The following is a 16,257-nucleotide window of genomic DNA, read 5'->3' as shown; positions in this document are numbered from 1 at the left end:
AATTGGCAAAAACTGTACGTACATTTCCCCTTTATTTAATTGCAGTGTTAATGTACACGTTACATAATGTTGCAGTGGCTTACAATGAAAAGGCAGAACTGTATACACGCAAAGTCAAAAAGGTTTTTCAGAACTCATATGAGCCAAGTGTTGCCATGTTCCATCTGCATTTGTGTTGTTTTTTGGAACAATGTATTTACAGTTGAGCTATTTAGGGCTGGCCTTCACATCGGTGTATAACTGACACAAATTGTGTACCATGATTTTACCTGTCTGGCCCACTTGGTAAAATATTTTCCTCCATGTGGCCCCTGAGCTGATATGAGTTTGACACCCCTGCTCTAGACGGAATCAAATCAACATAATTACCATGTGGGTCAGGAAAACAGTCTCGAATTTTCCATACACAACAACTTGGTATAACAATCCCATTGCCTGGGTCTAGCGCTCCATATCTCCAAACAACAAATTGGCGATAGGCGGCGTGCCTAAATTGCCTATTGCTTTCTCCGGGCTCTTGGGAGTCTTGTTCTGCTCGTATATCATTCCAGAGTCGTCTGGCAATTCGCAGTACACCATCTTCAAGTATGAACAAGTCCATGTGTGGCATCAACGACACACAGTGTTGAGGTTCTTGTCCACAGCATTTCCTCTCCAGAAATGTGGGCATCTCTCTGCATTTGCCCACATACACACCAGCTCAGTGGTTGTGAGTGAGAAGGTTCTACTGGAGTTGCATTACATGTGTCCAGGAGGTCAAAAATCAAACTGGGCTCACGGTTGAGGCACTGCTCAAGCAGCACTTGACATTCTTCATGGCTTAGACTCTGAATCCTAGCCTGTAGACAAACCAAAATCAAAATGAGCATTTATGGTATCTAATTGTGTACACCGGTGGAAAAACCTGCAGGAATGTGTACTGAAATGTGAATTTGTATCAAATTGGCTCAAACATGCAATCACATTCATCAATTACAATACAATTCTCTTTAGCATTACAACTTGGCCAGGTAATATTACAATAATACCTAACTATTATTGCAATCAGATGTACATGTAACTATCAAACACGTGCATGTAAGAAAGGATAACATACAGGTCTACTGAAACATACCCAGGCACTTGTAATCCTCTGGGCCTGGAGATTTTGGACTCTTGCTATGTCGTCCTCATATTCAGAGTCAGAAGCCTCAAGGGTCTCACCTTCCAGGCTCTAACGACATACAAAATATAGCAAAATGTGACAATCGATATGCTGTTTATGTACTGACAGAAAATATAACTACTACAGAGCAAAAACGAATGAGGGTTTCCGTAAAGCTAACTTGTACGTTAGTATGACAACATTTGATGCTATAGCTAGTTCTAAACAGTCCCAATAATAGCATAGCTACATGCGCCTTTCTAAATACATTGAAGAGATTTTCAGTAAGAACTGTAGACAGTTACCATAGAATAGCCCGACATGTTAGAGACACCTGCGATTGGCTGGCAACCAGTCCAGGGTGTACCCCGCCTCCTGCCCACAGCCAGCTGAGATAGGCTCCGCTCCAGCACCCCCCGCGACCCTTGTGAGGAATAAGCGGCCAAGAAAACGGATGGATGGATGTTAGAGACTCGTAGCTGCAGCAACGAGTCAGTATTGTATGTAATCAAATACACTCCAGCGCGTTTTCTGCGTAAAATAAAGCAGGGTGGAGGGGTTTGTTTTGACGCATGCGCACTATAAGCGATGTGTGCGTCTCGAATTCAAGGTGTATTATGGGTAGCGGTGCGGTGCATTATGGGTAGGCGAAACCAAACGGTCATTGAAAATAAATTGGATCCAATGGAATCAGCTCTGGTAGTAACGTTTCAACCGCTTGAATGTTGCTGGGTTTTTTTTTATTAACATGCATTGCATGTGGTTTACTGACATCGGGGCAAGCTTTAAAGTGTACAGTTACGCAAACATTGTCACCACTCTAATCCTCGCCATTCAAATTGATAGGGTAGTTGGACTTGGTAGCCTCGTTTTTTTCCCCACGCATGCGCAAACTTAATGCGCACATCGCTTATTGAGAAAACAACAAACAGCCCTTTGAGCCACACTCGTTCGCCGCAGAATCCGTACCACCTAAATTAGTGGCACGAAGCACAGTAGGGTGGTGGTGGTGGTAGTACATCTGCTTCAGTCTGAGATTAGACGTTTTAATGTTCTCTTTTTTTTTTTGAATTTTTATTTTTTTTTTCTTTATGCGCATATTCTATTAATATACAAATTAGTCACTGACAGGCTGAACAATTAGAAGAATAAACTTGGGTAACACCGTTGCCATCCATGAAACAATAAATAAACAGCACTTCTTTTTTTTCCTCTTCTCTGACCCCCACCCCCCACGAATGCCTTCTATTGCAGTGCATTCTGGGACTTGTAGTGTCTTTTATATAGTGTCCGGCTAGTTCAGATAAATATGTTATTTTGTCTCAAATAAAGTAGTATCGCATCGCATCCAATCTCAGTTTCTCATAATTAGAAGATAATGTTCGGAATAATAATAATGGTAAGGACCTAGCGCTTTCATACCGTGCCAATGCCACGTACGTCTACCGACAGGCAAGGAAGTGTGTGAGTTTTTTTTTGTTTTTTGTTTGTTTTTTGTGAGTGTGAGGGAAATTTTATATCGGTGTATATACATTTTTTATTTTATTAATGGTCTTCGCCACAGATGGGCTACAGTAGCCTACTGTACTACTCCAATTCTATGAGTATACTAAATAGCAAATATATTCTGCTTTTGAATTTTTGTAGCGTGTCGACTCGCCCCCTCGCCACGTACCTTCCTGAATGTCTGTTTGTTGTTTTGACTGTCCGAAGATGCGGAACAAAATGTCGCACTTACTTTCTATTAGTGTATATTTTATATTAAGTATTTTATCCCGCTATAAATTATCCTAGCGCATGGGGAATTTCTTATTAAATTGCGTAATTGTCCCGATGTGCTCGTTGTTTTAAGATGATTACTTATGTTACAGTATTTTTTTGACGAAGTAGCCGTGTGTCAGTGGGGAGCGGGACATAGATGACATCACTGAAGAAAGGTGCGCTTTTTGCGTTCTTTACGTAACTAAAGTATACACTTATTTCCACACAAACCATAATCGAGGCATTCAGAGCAGGAGAATGAGGGTGGTGGGGTAAGACAAGGGGGGTTGTCAACGTTCTGCAGTGTCCAGAGTTCAAGGATGTTACCCCACCTCCCTCGTCTCACGTGTGCTTTGCTCCCCACTCTCACTTTGGCATGTGAACACTCAAATAGGTCACCCTTTCTCCCTCATTCGCTTTACTTGTAAAGCCTCCCATTTCAGTTGTATGGCCTTTTGCAGGCAGAAAAGTACTTAGGACACATTGAAGGCACACTTAGTGTTAAAAGTGAAAGTCCTCGTTTTTTACCGGAAAGTCCTAAACTTGGTTTGAGATGGATGAAAATAGCCATCCTGACAACATGCATTGTCATGTTGTGGCCCTGGATGAGGCCCAGCTGGAGGTCATTGGACAGCGAGTAGACACGTCCATGTCCTTTTTGGAGAGGGTCAAGATGCAATGTCGGTGAGTCAAATAAGGACAGGTTTGCTGCATGCTCTCAACTAGGGCCAACATCTAAATTGTGGGTTTGCATTCCATTCAGGTGTTCAGTCTCCAGGTTAAAGAGCACTCTGCTGGGGTTGTTTCCCATCCTGTCATGGCTGCCTCACTACTCCGTCAGAGAAAGCGCAGTGGGAGACCTGGTGTCTGGGCTTAGCGTGGGAGTCATGCATCTGCCACAGGGTGAGCATCGTTTAACAGAACAGAAAAGTATCATTAAAAATTGCATGTAAATGTGGCACAATGTCTCACTTGAGGTTGGTAGTTCACAGTTCTAAAGTTACAGATTTGAATTTGAGTTCCAGCTTTCCATCCAACTGGGATAGACTCAAGTGTATACTCCTTTCCCACTGAAATTTATTGATTTAGTGAGCCACTACAAGGTAGGTATGGGCCGATATTAGGTTCTGACGTTATGATAACTGTGATCAAAAATATTGTAGTATTACGGTATTAAAATCACATTTCTACAATGAACTTAAAACAGCATTTCCCCATTGATAATAGATGGATGGATGAACACAAGCTGATTTATTTTAGTACTTAAGAAGTGTTGTTCCGATACCGTTTTTTGGCTCCCGATACCGATACGCAGCTTTGCAGTATCGGCCGATACCATACCGATACTTAAGTTGTTTTTTTTTTCCTCAACATGAAAAAGCTGTCCTGCCATTGATTCAGAGCATTCAAGGGCCAATAGGATATCTTAGATCGGCATGCAGTGAACATGTCACATACCAGTGAATGTTGTGCACGAGCAAGACACAAGATCCTGCATCCAAAATCCTATATTAGCGTTGGAATTAATGGTATCGGCATGTTACTTGTGAGTAGTCACCGATACCGATACCACTGTTTTTATGCAGTATCGGTATCGGAACAACACTATCCTGAAGACAAGTAAGTCTGTTTTTCGAACACACCCGTGGGCTGTCCCTTGCTACTCATGTTGTCCTTGGGGCTAACTAGTACCCTCTGGCACTTTATTTATTTATTTATTTATTTATTTATTTATTTATTTATTTATTTATTTATTCCCTAGAAGTCATGTCCCTTTATCTTTCCTATCCAGGTATGGCCAACGCCATGTTGGTTGGCGTTCCCCCGGTGTTTGGCCTCTTCACGTCTCTCTACCCGCTGATCATCTACTTCATATTCGGCACGTCTCGACATCTCTCCTTGGGTGACTGTCACATTAAAGCCAAAATGCCAGTGACGTATATATGCCACAGGTTCCATGCTCTATTCCAGATGTGTAATTCTTGAAATGTGTGAAAATTGTTATATGAATATGCTTAAATATACCAATTGCAGCCTCGTTTTTTTTTTTTTTCACCACCATCCTGCCTGGATGGCATACATAAGTGTGATGTCGTCAAATCAACAGTACCAAAAATTGTGCAACTTTTGATAATGGAAAGCCATAAAAATGACACAGTGGCAAACTAAACTGCTTGGTGGACATGCAACTTTTAAAGTCACCTCAGCAAAGGGTGTGTTTATGTTTCAGGAACTTTTGCTGTCCTGGCCATCATGATCGGGTCTGTCCCTGCCATTGTGGAGTTGCCTGACGATGATGTTGATGCGGTGGCAGCTAAAGTAAACATAGCTGTCCAACTTACATTGCTCTGTGGTCTCATACAGGTGCACACATTGATGATACATTTTCATCTATTTTCTGATTTTAAAAAATGCTTTAATTGAAATTCTTTGTACATTTAAAAGTCTGATGGCACACAACAAACCCTTCCCATACCACACAAAAATAAGTCATAATGTTGTGTATGAGCTCAACAGTTCCTATTAATTCCAGATTTGAAAACTGCTAGCAGTGTTTTACGTGCTTGTTTGTGTGTGCACTCATCCAGCTGCTGCTGTATCTGCTGCGCTGCGGAGCTGTGTGCCGCTGGTTGTCCGATCCTCTCATCAGAGGCTACACAACAGGTGCTGGCCTGCATGTGGTTGCCATGCAGCTGCCCCTCATGACTGGAATAGTTGCACAGAGACACACTGGACTGATGGCCTCCACTTGGGTTTGTTTTAATAACACACACGCACACTTATACTACTTGGAGTAGTGGCGACTTTTGCTAACTTTTGCTCCTGGGCCAAAACCTTGTTGCACTTCTCATAAAAGCCTTATACCTGTTTTTTTTTTATTCTCATGATCACTTCCAATTGTAAATTATATAAATATGACAGTAAGTCATGATTGGTCCTTCAAACAAGTCAAACAGACATGTACAGTATTATCGTTGGCAACGACTTTTCACTTCCACCACTTTCGCGACATTTTCTCCTCATCTTTTCTCTGTTATCTAAATCAATATCAATGATGTATTTAGGTTTGTGAACGCTTTGGAATGACCTCAGTTTCTTATTAATTTGGTCATAAAATGTGATGTGATTCTGATCATAACAATAGACAAATAGCACACAATATCATGTTGCCAACTTTTTTATAGAATACATCAGATAAATGCCACAGTGCATGGTGGATAAAAGTGTGCGAACCTTGGATTTCATAACTTGTTGAATCTCCTTTGCAGCAATAATTTTTACCAAACATTTCATTTGGCAAACCAGACCTGCACAACGTTCAGGATTATGGACCATTTCTCTTTACAAAATTGTTTTAAGTTCAGCAATAAATTCCCCGTTGATTATAACTATCCAACCAGGCTCTGAGATTTCAAAGCTGCTCCAAACTATGTTGATTCCCTCCTTACTTAACAGTTGTGTTGAGATTTTGTTGGTTGTATGATGTAACATTTTCGGCCAACGTGGAACTTTCAGGTGCTCGTTTAAAAATTTAAAACCTGTGACAAAGTGCTTGTTTTTTTTTTTCAGCAGTGGCTTCCTCTGTGGTATCCTCTCATGACATCTTTTCTTGTTTACAGCTTTACTTATCATAGATTTGTCAGTAGCGACGTTAGCTTGTGCCAGAAGTCTCTAGCTATAAGATTCTTCTTTACATCACTGAGCATTCTGCACTGTTTGGTGCCCGTTATCTTTACAGGACGGCCACTCCTTGGAAGATTAGGAACTGAACTAAACTTTCTCAATTTCTTCACATCAGGACTGATAAGGCTTTGAGGTGTACTGTATATTTTTTTAAAGTATTTTTACTTTGATTATGTCCTCTTCTCTAAGACTTTATACGATGTCCTGTGTGGGATGACCAGCGCAATACCAGGAACTCTGTCAGTCACTTCGGTTTCCATGGTGATGCTCATCGGTGGCAAAATGCTGAATAGACATTTTAAAAGCAAGCTTCCAGTGGCCATACCTTGGGAAGCAATATTGGTGAGTAACACATGCAATCACCCATGTGATTGAATGTACCATTGATAAACTGTTAAATTATACAAGTATAAAGCATATTTGTATGTATAAGAGTCATGTATCAGAATGTGAATGAAATGCCACACCATGTTTTTCTTCAAATGGCATTTTTTTTTTATTATATTTTTCAACATGCAGATTGTCCTGGGTACTGTGATCTCTGTACAGATGGACCTGGCTGGACAACACAGAGTCCAAGTGGTTGGAGACATTCCCTCTGGGTCAGTGGAATAGTCTTATGGTCTTTTTTTGTTGTTGTTGTTGCTTGTTTTGAGTTCAACATCCATTGTTTCTAATACCAGATACTAGTGCTATTGTTATTGTGAATTGACATGAATTATACAATTGGCATGAATTATACAATATATAAACAATGAATAGAGGCTATATGTTGAATGACCCACATTCCTGTCTTGTTATCATAATGTCAAGCTCCTCATTTTCTAATGCCATATTTAGTAGTATTGATGTTTGTAAATAAGCTATCCTCTACATTGAATATATGTAGTAACCTCAGTGCATGGAGGTATTGATTGCACGACCTCCATATTTTCTAAAAACAATTTACCTGTGGACTCGTCAGACCACAGCCCACTTTATCACTTTGAGTCCAACCATCTCAGAGAAGCAAATGGTGTTTCAGGGTGTTTTTGATGTATGGCTTTTGCTTTGCATGGTTGAGTTTTTACTTGCAACTTTTTTAATTGATAATGGTTCCTTAGCCCATGTGTATCCAATATATTATAGCAATATGCCGGGTTTTAATGCAGTGCCAGCTGAGAGATGGAAGGTACTCACAGGCATTTAATGTTGTTTATTTGGCCTTGCTGCATTCAAGCAGAGATTTCTCCTGATTTTCTGAATCTTTTGTTGATATTATGGAATGTAGATGATGTCTAAATTCCTTGCACTTGTACATTGAGAAATGTTTTTTTCTGAAACGCAAGTGGTGAAGCTCGCCCCATCTTTGCTTGTGAATAGTTGAGCCCTTCAGATTACTCTGCTGCATCCAAAAGAAACCCATTGATTTTCAATCTTAAGAGTATTGATTATTGAGGTCAGCGATAAAATGCTTCAATTATATTGTGAATTGAATTGAACTGTCATTCTTCCTCTTTTGCAGGCTGTCGGCGCCCGTCCTCCCGTCTCTCTCCATGGTCAGGGAACTTTTCATTCCGGCTCTGTCGGTCGCTCTGGTGGGCTTCAGCTTCCTCACAGCCATGGGCTCAGTGTTTGCCCACAAACATGGCTACCACTTTGACTCCAGTCAGGTGCAGTAGATCTTCAAAAACTGAACATTATTATGGCTGATATGCTTTTGTCAACTTCCTTGTCAACGACCTTGCACCCGAACTCCAATGGGGGCGGCACCGGTGACTGATGGGGGGTGGTGGGGGGGGAGTGGTGGGTGGGTGCTTGCTTCCTTTATGAAGCAAAACAAACGTTTGTTTGCTCTAAAAACAAATATATATAAAAACATCGCACGTCTTGCGATGTGGCTATCGCAATCGCGATTTTCAAGCGATATATCGTGCTGGCCTAATTGACATCAATATTTTGTTACAACCCTAGTCCAAGTCGTTTTGAAATTTCATCATGAATTGACTCAATACCACTTCAATTGCAAAGTGGTCTCTTCCATTCATACCATACTAACACAAATAGAAGATTTCTGGGCTAGTTGACATCCAAAATGAACATCACAGTAGTTTTTCAAACATCACTTGAAACCCTCTCTGAACCTGAGCTGATATTTTTGGAAGATTATGTGTAAAATCTAATTTTGTTTCTTAAATCCAAAGCATCTTTGTTCCTCCCTCCTTAGGACCTGCTGGCTCTGGGTTTGTGTAACTCCATAGGAGCCGTGTTCCAGTGTTTTGCTGTCAGTTGCTCCTTCTCACGCAGTATGGTTCAAGAAAGCATTGGTGTCAAATCACAGGTATTGTTCCCCTGAAAGACTCTATTGGTGGAAACGCAACATGACAAATTCCAGCTTTGACGATTTTCATTTCATTACCCCCCAATTCAAATCCTCATGTTACTTTATCCTTCCCATTGTTCTTTTTAATCTTTGGTTTTGCTGTTCAGATGTCAGGCTTGGTATCAGCCCTGATGATTTTAACTGTTTTGCTGAAGATTGGTCATCTCTTTGAGCAGCTGCCAAAGGTGAAGTCTATTTGTAATAATTGCAGCTATTTTTTATTTTTTTTCTGGAATACCATTTCCTGCAGTCATGCATGCATATTCAGGCTCTGTTGTTCACTTTGGCTTCCTCACGCTACAAGTACAAATAAAAAGCTTCATGCTAAGTTAATTTTTAGAAAAAAAAACCCACAAATTATGAATCCATCCATCCATCCATTTTCTGAACCACTTGCTCATCACAAGGGTCATGGGGGGTGCTGGAGCCTATCCCAGCTGGCTTTCGGGCAGTAGGCGGGGGACACCCTGGACTGGTTGCCAGCCAATCGCAGGGGACACAGAGACGAACAACCATCCACACTCACAAGCACACCTAGGGACAATTTGGAGCACCCAATTAACCTGCCATGCATGTCTTTGGAATGTGGGAGGAGACCGGAGTACCCGGAGAAGACCCACGCGGGGACGGGGAGAACATGCAAACTCCACCCAGGAAGGTCGGAGCCTGGACTCAAACCGAAGTCCTCAGAACTGGGAGGGGGATGTGCTAACCACTCGGTCACCGTGCCGCCCTGCTATACTCTGTAAACACTAAAATATAAAGATTGGTCAGATGCTGGAAGGCATCAGTTCTATAAGGAAGCTGACCTTGGACACTTTATGTCACTATTCAAAATTTGTGTATGCCAATAGCGTACACCTTCACCAAACTATTCTCTATTCTGAGAAGATTTGTCAATGCTTACTAGGATAAGTGGTAGAAAATTGACGGAATTATCACGTCATGGATCATTGTTGTTTTTTTTGACTGTCATATGTCAGCAAGTTGTAAGATTGACAATGAATGAAAAACTTGCTGTGCGTTCCAGGCAGTGTTAGCAGTGATCATTGTGGTGAACCTGCAGGGCTTGCTGGCTCAGTTTAAAGATGTGGTTTCGTTATGGAAGTCTGATCGCATCGATCTGGTAGTATACAAACTGCACTCATTTATCATGACGCCTTCCTGAGCATGAACCTTTGACCTCTGCTCTGATGTCTCTCTACATAAGCTTGTGTGGGTGGCATCACTGATCTCAACTCTCGTCCTTAACTTGGACCTGGGACTTGCAGTGGCCATACCCTTCTCTCTGCTTATGCTCATCTACAGAACACAACGGTCAGTGTATTTATATTTTACCTCTTAATCTGCAGACAATTCTATGCATGATATTAATTTTGACCTACATTTAAGTCTTCAAATGACTGGACTGATCACCTCACAATTGAACACGCTTTATGGTAACAAACAATGCAAAATGCCATAGATGGACTAATGGATTGCATTGGTGTTGCCATGTTAAAATATACCTGTGTTGTTTTTGTTGTAATTATATGGTAGAGGTTTTATACCTTTTTTTTGTGGTCATTTGTCATGTTGTCCTGATGAATATTTCTCTCATGTGTCCTTATCTTCCAGCTCTTCCACTGCTGTGTTAGGTCAAATTCCTGGTACAGATTGTTACAAAGATGTGCAACTCTACACTGAGGTGTTTTCGCCTTTTTTTTTTAAATACCTGTTTTATTGTTTCAATGACCTTTTAATTTAATCTATGAGCAGTTATAGGTTTTGCTTTTGTTCTATGGTTGACTGGATACCATCTGAGCCAATCAAGAAAAAGTCAAGGGCTAAAAATCGTATAAATCTTAGTTTTTGGTTCAACAGGTGGGCATAAAAATATAGAAAGGAATGTCCATGGTAGCAACTGTATGTTGGATTAAGGTTGCATCCTTCTTTCTTGAGCAGAAGTGATTATCATGTGTGTATGTTTCACAGGCAAAGATGGTTCCCGGAGTTACCATAATCCTTTGTCGCAGTCCAATTTATTTTGCTAACTCTGAACTGGTCTTCACTGAGATCACAGAGGTGGAAAACACACACAAACATACACAGCGTCATGGAATTGTCTCCAAGTTTTCCCTTCTCTATCCAGATCGTGAGTGGTGCTCAGGAGGAGGACCCAGCAGGAGTCCGAACCTCCTTGATGTCCTGCTCCGCCCAGGCGCCGACACGCAGCCACTCCTTGATTCTGGATCTCAGCTCGGTCAGCTTTATGGACTCGGTGGCCATGACAGCACTCTGCAAGGTGATTGATTCATTCATTGTTTCCATATTGATCTTGTCAAAGCGCAGTGGAGTCACAATGACGCGACTGACGTCAGCCTTCTGGGTCAACAAACCAACACTTGTGACATTTGTGCTCCAGTGGACCAAGATTTAGAAAGCACTGAGATGTGTGTTCTCACAATTGGCCTTTATTCATCGGTTATTTGACTTCAAACTCAATGTTTATGAGTGGTGGAGTATGATTGATTATCTAATGTAATTTGAGGCAATTCATTGGATATTAATTTAGGATATTCAAGACCACTTTTTTTCAGACTGATGCCAGTACAAGTACTCAATTCTTGAGTAGTTACTGATTCCAAGCACGATACATAACATTTCCAATAATTTTGAAGAAAGATCTAATTTAATTTAACATTTTTCCTTAAAATTACATGAAATTAATAGCAAATTTCTATGATCTTTTTCTATTTCTTTATAGACCGTTTGCTTACAGAAATGGCAACTTAATGGGCATCTCTCTGACGTGTATGCCTTCAGTTCCTGATTGTAAAACAGCCACCAGAAGGCAGCCAATACTAGGCAGCTGTCATGAAATCAGACGATAAATGATATTAGTCCTCTCCCAGCCCTAATTTTAATAATTGAAATGACACAGTAAGTACAGTCACTTCCTGTGAATAATATTCATAAAAAAAATTAAAAAAAAAAGATTAAAAAAAAATCCCCTGGAAATCATTGAAATGACACAATAAGTATGGTAGCTTCCTGTGAATAATATGATTTTTTGTTTGTTTGTTTGTTTGTTTTTAAATAAAAAGATCCCCAAATTTCCCACATATTGTACATGGTCGATAAAACTGACATTTTTCTTTGCTTGAACTGGGATCCCTACGGTGGCAGTGAAAAAAATTGATCTTCATTGACTCCTACTTCCACTTTGATGAGTACTTTCAAGGTATGTATGTTATGTTGTCAATATGTCCTCATATGGGGTTGCCAGCCAATTGCAGGGTATCATAAGAATCCCCACCTTATATTTAATTCACAAAGAAACACCATATTCACTGTATAGCTCTTCTTAGCCTTTTGAAAATCAAACCAACCAGACCAACAGGCAACAACTTGAAAATATCAAAAGGAGTTTGTTCCTTTTACTTTGAGAATGAATGAGAAGTGCATGTGATTTGTAGTGATTTGATTATGGATCGCACTATTGTTTTTTCTTCCCTTTCAGAAATTCCTTTCAAATGTTTAGTGGTCACGTGTTGATGAAAACATGACACACACCCTGTTGATTGCACACTATCTTACACTTGACGGCTTTAGATGAATGACTAACCAATCTTACTGTTACAACTTTATCACCTCTTTGACCTCACTGAAAAAATAATAAATGCACAAATAACTTGTCCAGCTTTGTGACAGATTTTGCTTGAATGAAAATATATTCACGTCATTCTCTCAGGATTTGTGTTCTTTTTGTGTGTCCAACAGCTTGTGAAGAATTTTGAAGCGCAGAGTCTTCGTGTTTTGCTGGCCTCGTGCCCGGGTTAGTTTTATTGCATGTTTTTTGTTTTTTTGTTTTTTTGTTTTTTTTAAACTCACTCATTGTGACACGTGCTTAAGATCGCACACACCCAATTTGGACATAAAGAAGTTACCGAGACTTGCACGTATATGCATGTTTCTTTTTACCTGCATAAGTTTCAGTGGTGTCACAAACATGTTAATATAAAAATGTGATTTTTGATTGCATGACCAAAGTGCATAAACTTGAGATATGCTGTGTGTCAATAGACAGCTTATTATCCCAGCTTCAGTATCAGGGATGCATCCCCAACAGCTTGCCCAGCTCCTCCATCTTCCCATCAGTCCATCACGCCGTCCATCGTGTCAGCTCCCCGCCTGTACTTCTTGAGGTGTGTTTCATCCTACTTGATAGTGTACTTTATAGAAAATAGGAATGGTGTGTGAATGCTTCAGAACGTGACAACAATTCAGGTTTACTTATCGGTGCATGTGACTTTTTTTTCTTTCTTTCACAAATGAATACTTGGAGAATATAGAAGACAACTTAGCCTGTTTTAGCCTATCACAAAAAAGGTTTTTATTTTTATTTTTTTTTTGTCTTTACTCAGGAAATCACCTCTGATGCAAGACAAAGTTGAATGTACAACTTGGACTGCTTCCTCTGTTGTACATCTCAAAACTATGGCACCATTGAACACGGACGCTGGAAAAATAACATTTATGTTTTGAAAATGTTAAAGGGGCTGTCTGTCGGTTTCACTCAGGAAAATGCACTTTTTAAATGCAGGATTTAAACAAACAAACTACTTCTCAATTTATAGATATGGGCTTTTCATAACGTGTGGGGGTGATTTTGTCCTAAACCCTCACACCCGCAACCTGTATTTTGCCATTCTGTGATTGTTTTGTAAACTGCGGGCCGTTTCTGTGGAAAGACAGTGTTTGCACCCCTCCAGCCAATCGCAAAGCGGGGGGTGACGTGTCGCAAACGGGCCGGGCGAATGTGTCAGCTGTGAATGACGTCACTCCCGCAGCAATTTGAAAGCACGCACGGATTATTTTATTTTTTTTCCACTCACTCACTCACTAACTCACTCACTCAGTGAGTGAAAAAAAAAACGTGCTTGCTTTCAAATTGCCAGTGACGTCACGCAGCTGACACGTTCGCCCGGCCCCGTTTGCGCCCCCCCCCCCCCCCCCCCCCCCGCTCTCTGCGATTGGCTGGAACAGCCCGCTGTTTACAAAACAAACACAAAATGGCAAAATACAGGCTGGGGGTGTATAGAATTGAGAAGTAGCTTGTTTTTTTTAAATCCTGTATTTAAAAAGTGCATTTTCCGGAGTGAAACCGGCAGACAGCCCCTTTGCTAAGTGTGTGTTGTAAGGTGTCAGGGACATATTAGAGTTTTTAAATTTTGATAATGTTTCCTGACTATTTTCTTTAAAATAAATAAATAAATATTATATGACTTCTGAGCTCATGATTTTTAGTCATACAGCAAGTGTTTCACAATATGTGCCACAGCATCTTTGGATGCTCTCCAAAAAATGATAGTCTCTTCATATCATTCCTTATCTTGATTAGAAGTTAATCGAGTGCAGTCATAAATTGTGATTGCACTATCAATTCCATTATCATGTGCTACTTATTTCACTTAGCAAAAACAACGCTTGCATGCTCAGTCTCATGAACTTCTGAACTACACGTACATTTTAATCAGGAGGGTCATTTAGAAAACAAAACTCAACAACAACAACAACAAAAAAAATATATATATATATATATATATATATATATATTTGTTGTTGAGTATGTATATATATATTAGGGGTGTGAATTGCCTAGAACCTGACGATTCATAGGTCACGATTCGATTCGATACCGATTAATCCCGATATGAATTTACAAGTCGATTGTTGCGATTTTTTTTACTCAAATGTAGAAAATACCATTCAGTGAACTTGTACATGTACACTGTAAGATTTGTATGAAAATTAATTTTTTATTGATCGCAAACTTCAGTTTTATAACTGTGAGCCACTGTATTTAACAAACAGGTTGTAACCTTTTTCATGTTAGAACAGCATTGAAATAAAACATTAAGGCTTAATGTTCCGTTAATATAGCATTCTTCCATGCTTAAGGTGCGAAAGTTAGACGTTTTGTTGAATATTTTTTCATCAAAAATGGATTTAAAAAAAAAAATATATATATATATATATATATATATATATATATATATATATATATATATATATATATGCAACTACTGTAAAGGAAAAACTAATTGTAAACCACTCTCTGAAACTTCCGGGAAAACTAAAACGTGGCTGTGCTTCGGTATAAAAAATTCCATCAATAAACACTTCCCACGTTAAAACGTGACTTTGTTTACAACCCAAATAAAGTGGACATGCATGGTAGTAAAAGGCATAAAGGGCTTCTGATTGTTAAAAGGTAGAGCTGAAAGAAGCAATGAAAACTACATGCAATACAATGAAGACTGTCATCATCAAGTGGAGAAAGCGGAGAACCACACTGACTCCGACATCGCCAGAATTGATGAAAAACAAGAAGATATGTGGCAACAAATCAGTGGCAACGCCAATAGCAGCCAACAATTTGGTTTTGTACTAACATTGGCATTCAAAGTTTGGGAATGACCCAGCCATAAATCCAATTGTCAAATCTGTAGTTTGACCTAAAGGGGTCCGTGAACCGCAGATAACCTCACAATCTTGACAGATTTGGAAAGGTTTTATAACTAAGACTGGGGAAATATTGCCAAATTAAAATCATACAGATACAGTGGTGTCTTAAAATATGAGTGACCTGTCTTGTGAATTTTTTTCCCAGATACGAGCCATGAACTCAACTTACTTCAAAACAAGCAGCACATAAGCAGATTGAGAACAATTCCTAAAAAAACAAAAAACAAACAAACAATAGAGGCTGCAAGCTGCTTAGTGCTGCTCCAAGTTCATGTTTACTGTCTAAACATTAAACAATGAGACTTAAAGGTTGTGTATTTCAAACACAACTTTGCCTTCTGCTTGCTTAATACGAACGCACAAAGCAAAATGCCATAGACTTGTTTGTATCTATCTTTAACCTCTGAAAATAAAGTGACTATTGTTACAGAGATTTACTGAATCACTTAAAGTAGTTGCGAAAGTCACCTCCATTTAAAAGTCGACTGTCTTGTACTGCCCTCCCTGTGGCCAAAAAAACCCCCCAACAAACATTTTTGTAAAAACAAAAAAAAAAGATTACATTCTTTACATTTTATTTAATTATGTTGAAGTGGGCATTCCATCAATACTGACAAAGTCCGTCAATGATGGACATCCGTTTTGTTGACAATTAAAGTGGGTTTTAATTCATCAATATAATCGTCAATAACTGGTCAGTAAGGAGTGACGGTGTCGGTACCATATGTATTCGGCCTGCCAGATCCATTCGGGGTCCTTCGCCTACAGATGACGTTACGCTACAGGATTGGCTGAG

At 39.8% G+C, this 16,257-nt stretch overlaps 2 protein-coding genes across 7 annotated transcripts; one reads left to right on the top strand and one right to left on the bottom strand.

Moving 5' to 3' along the window:
* Positions 1-13: 13 nt before the first annotated feature.
* LOC144014669 (uncharacterized) lies at positions 14-1,751 on the bottom strand. Its single transcript, XM_077514835.1, has 3 exons — positions 1,450-1,751; positions 1,115-1,213; positions 14-839 (listed from the first exon to the last, which is right to left on the bottom strand). Exons 1-3 carry the CDS (start codon positions 1,465-1,467, stop codon positions 582-584), a joined length of 375 nt encoding a protein of 124 aa, XP_077370961.1. The 5' UTR covers positions 1,468-1,751; the 3' UTR covers positions 14-581.
* A 470-nt stretch (positions 1,752-2,221) lies between these two features.
* Positions 2,222-13,936, top strand: slc26a6.1 (solute carrier family 26 member 6, tandem duplicate 1). Of its 6 annotated transcripts, none has more exons than XR_013282528.1 (18): positions 2,222-3,589; positions 3,669-3,808; positions 4,698-4,808; positions 5,136-5,269; positions 5,494-5,658; positions 6,779-6,931; positions 7,109-7,191; positions 8,094-8,241; positions 8,796-8,909; positions 9,059-9,136; positions 9,982-10,077; positions 10,162-10,268; positions 10,569-10,638; positions 10,926-11,015; positions 11,083-11,235; positions 11,698-12,174; positions 12,714-12,768; positions 13,017-13,060. XR_013282528.1 is itself a non-coding variant. In XM_077514832.1 (18 exons), exons 1-18 carry the CDS (start codon positions 3,459-3,461, stop codon positions 13,385-13,387), a joined length of 1,935 nt encoding a protein of 644 aa, XP_077370958.1. In that variant the 5' UTR covers positions 2,222-3,458; the 3' UTR covers positions 13,388-13,936. The 6 variants fall into 6 exon arrangements, 2 of the variants coding, with proteins under 2 accessions (XP_077370958.1, XP_077370957.1); XR_013282529.1 differs by having other exon boundaries at positions 12,120-12,174; positions 13,017-13,047; XM_077514832.1 differs by lacking the exon at positions 11,698-12,174 and adding an exon at positions 13,358-13,936 and having other exon boundaries at positions 5,136-5,224; positions 13,017-13,138.
* Positions 13,937-16,257: the final 2,321 nt, after the last annotated feature.

The sequence above is a fragment of the Festucalex cinctus genome, chromosome 2 (genome assembly GCF_051991245.1).
Source record: "Festucalex cinctus isolate MCC-2025b chromosome 2, RoL_Fcin_1.0, whole genome shotgun sequence".
Taxonomy (NCBI): Eukaryota; Metazoa; Chordata; class Actinopteri; order Syngnathiformes; family Syngnathidae; genus Festucalex; species Festucalex cinctus.
Note: the sequence above shows the minus strand (reverse complement) of the source record. Positions and strands in the feature narration are given on the sequence as shown.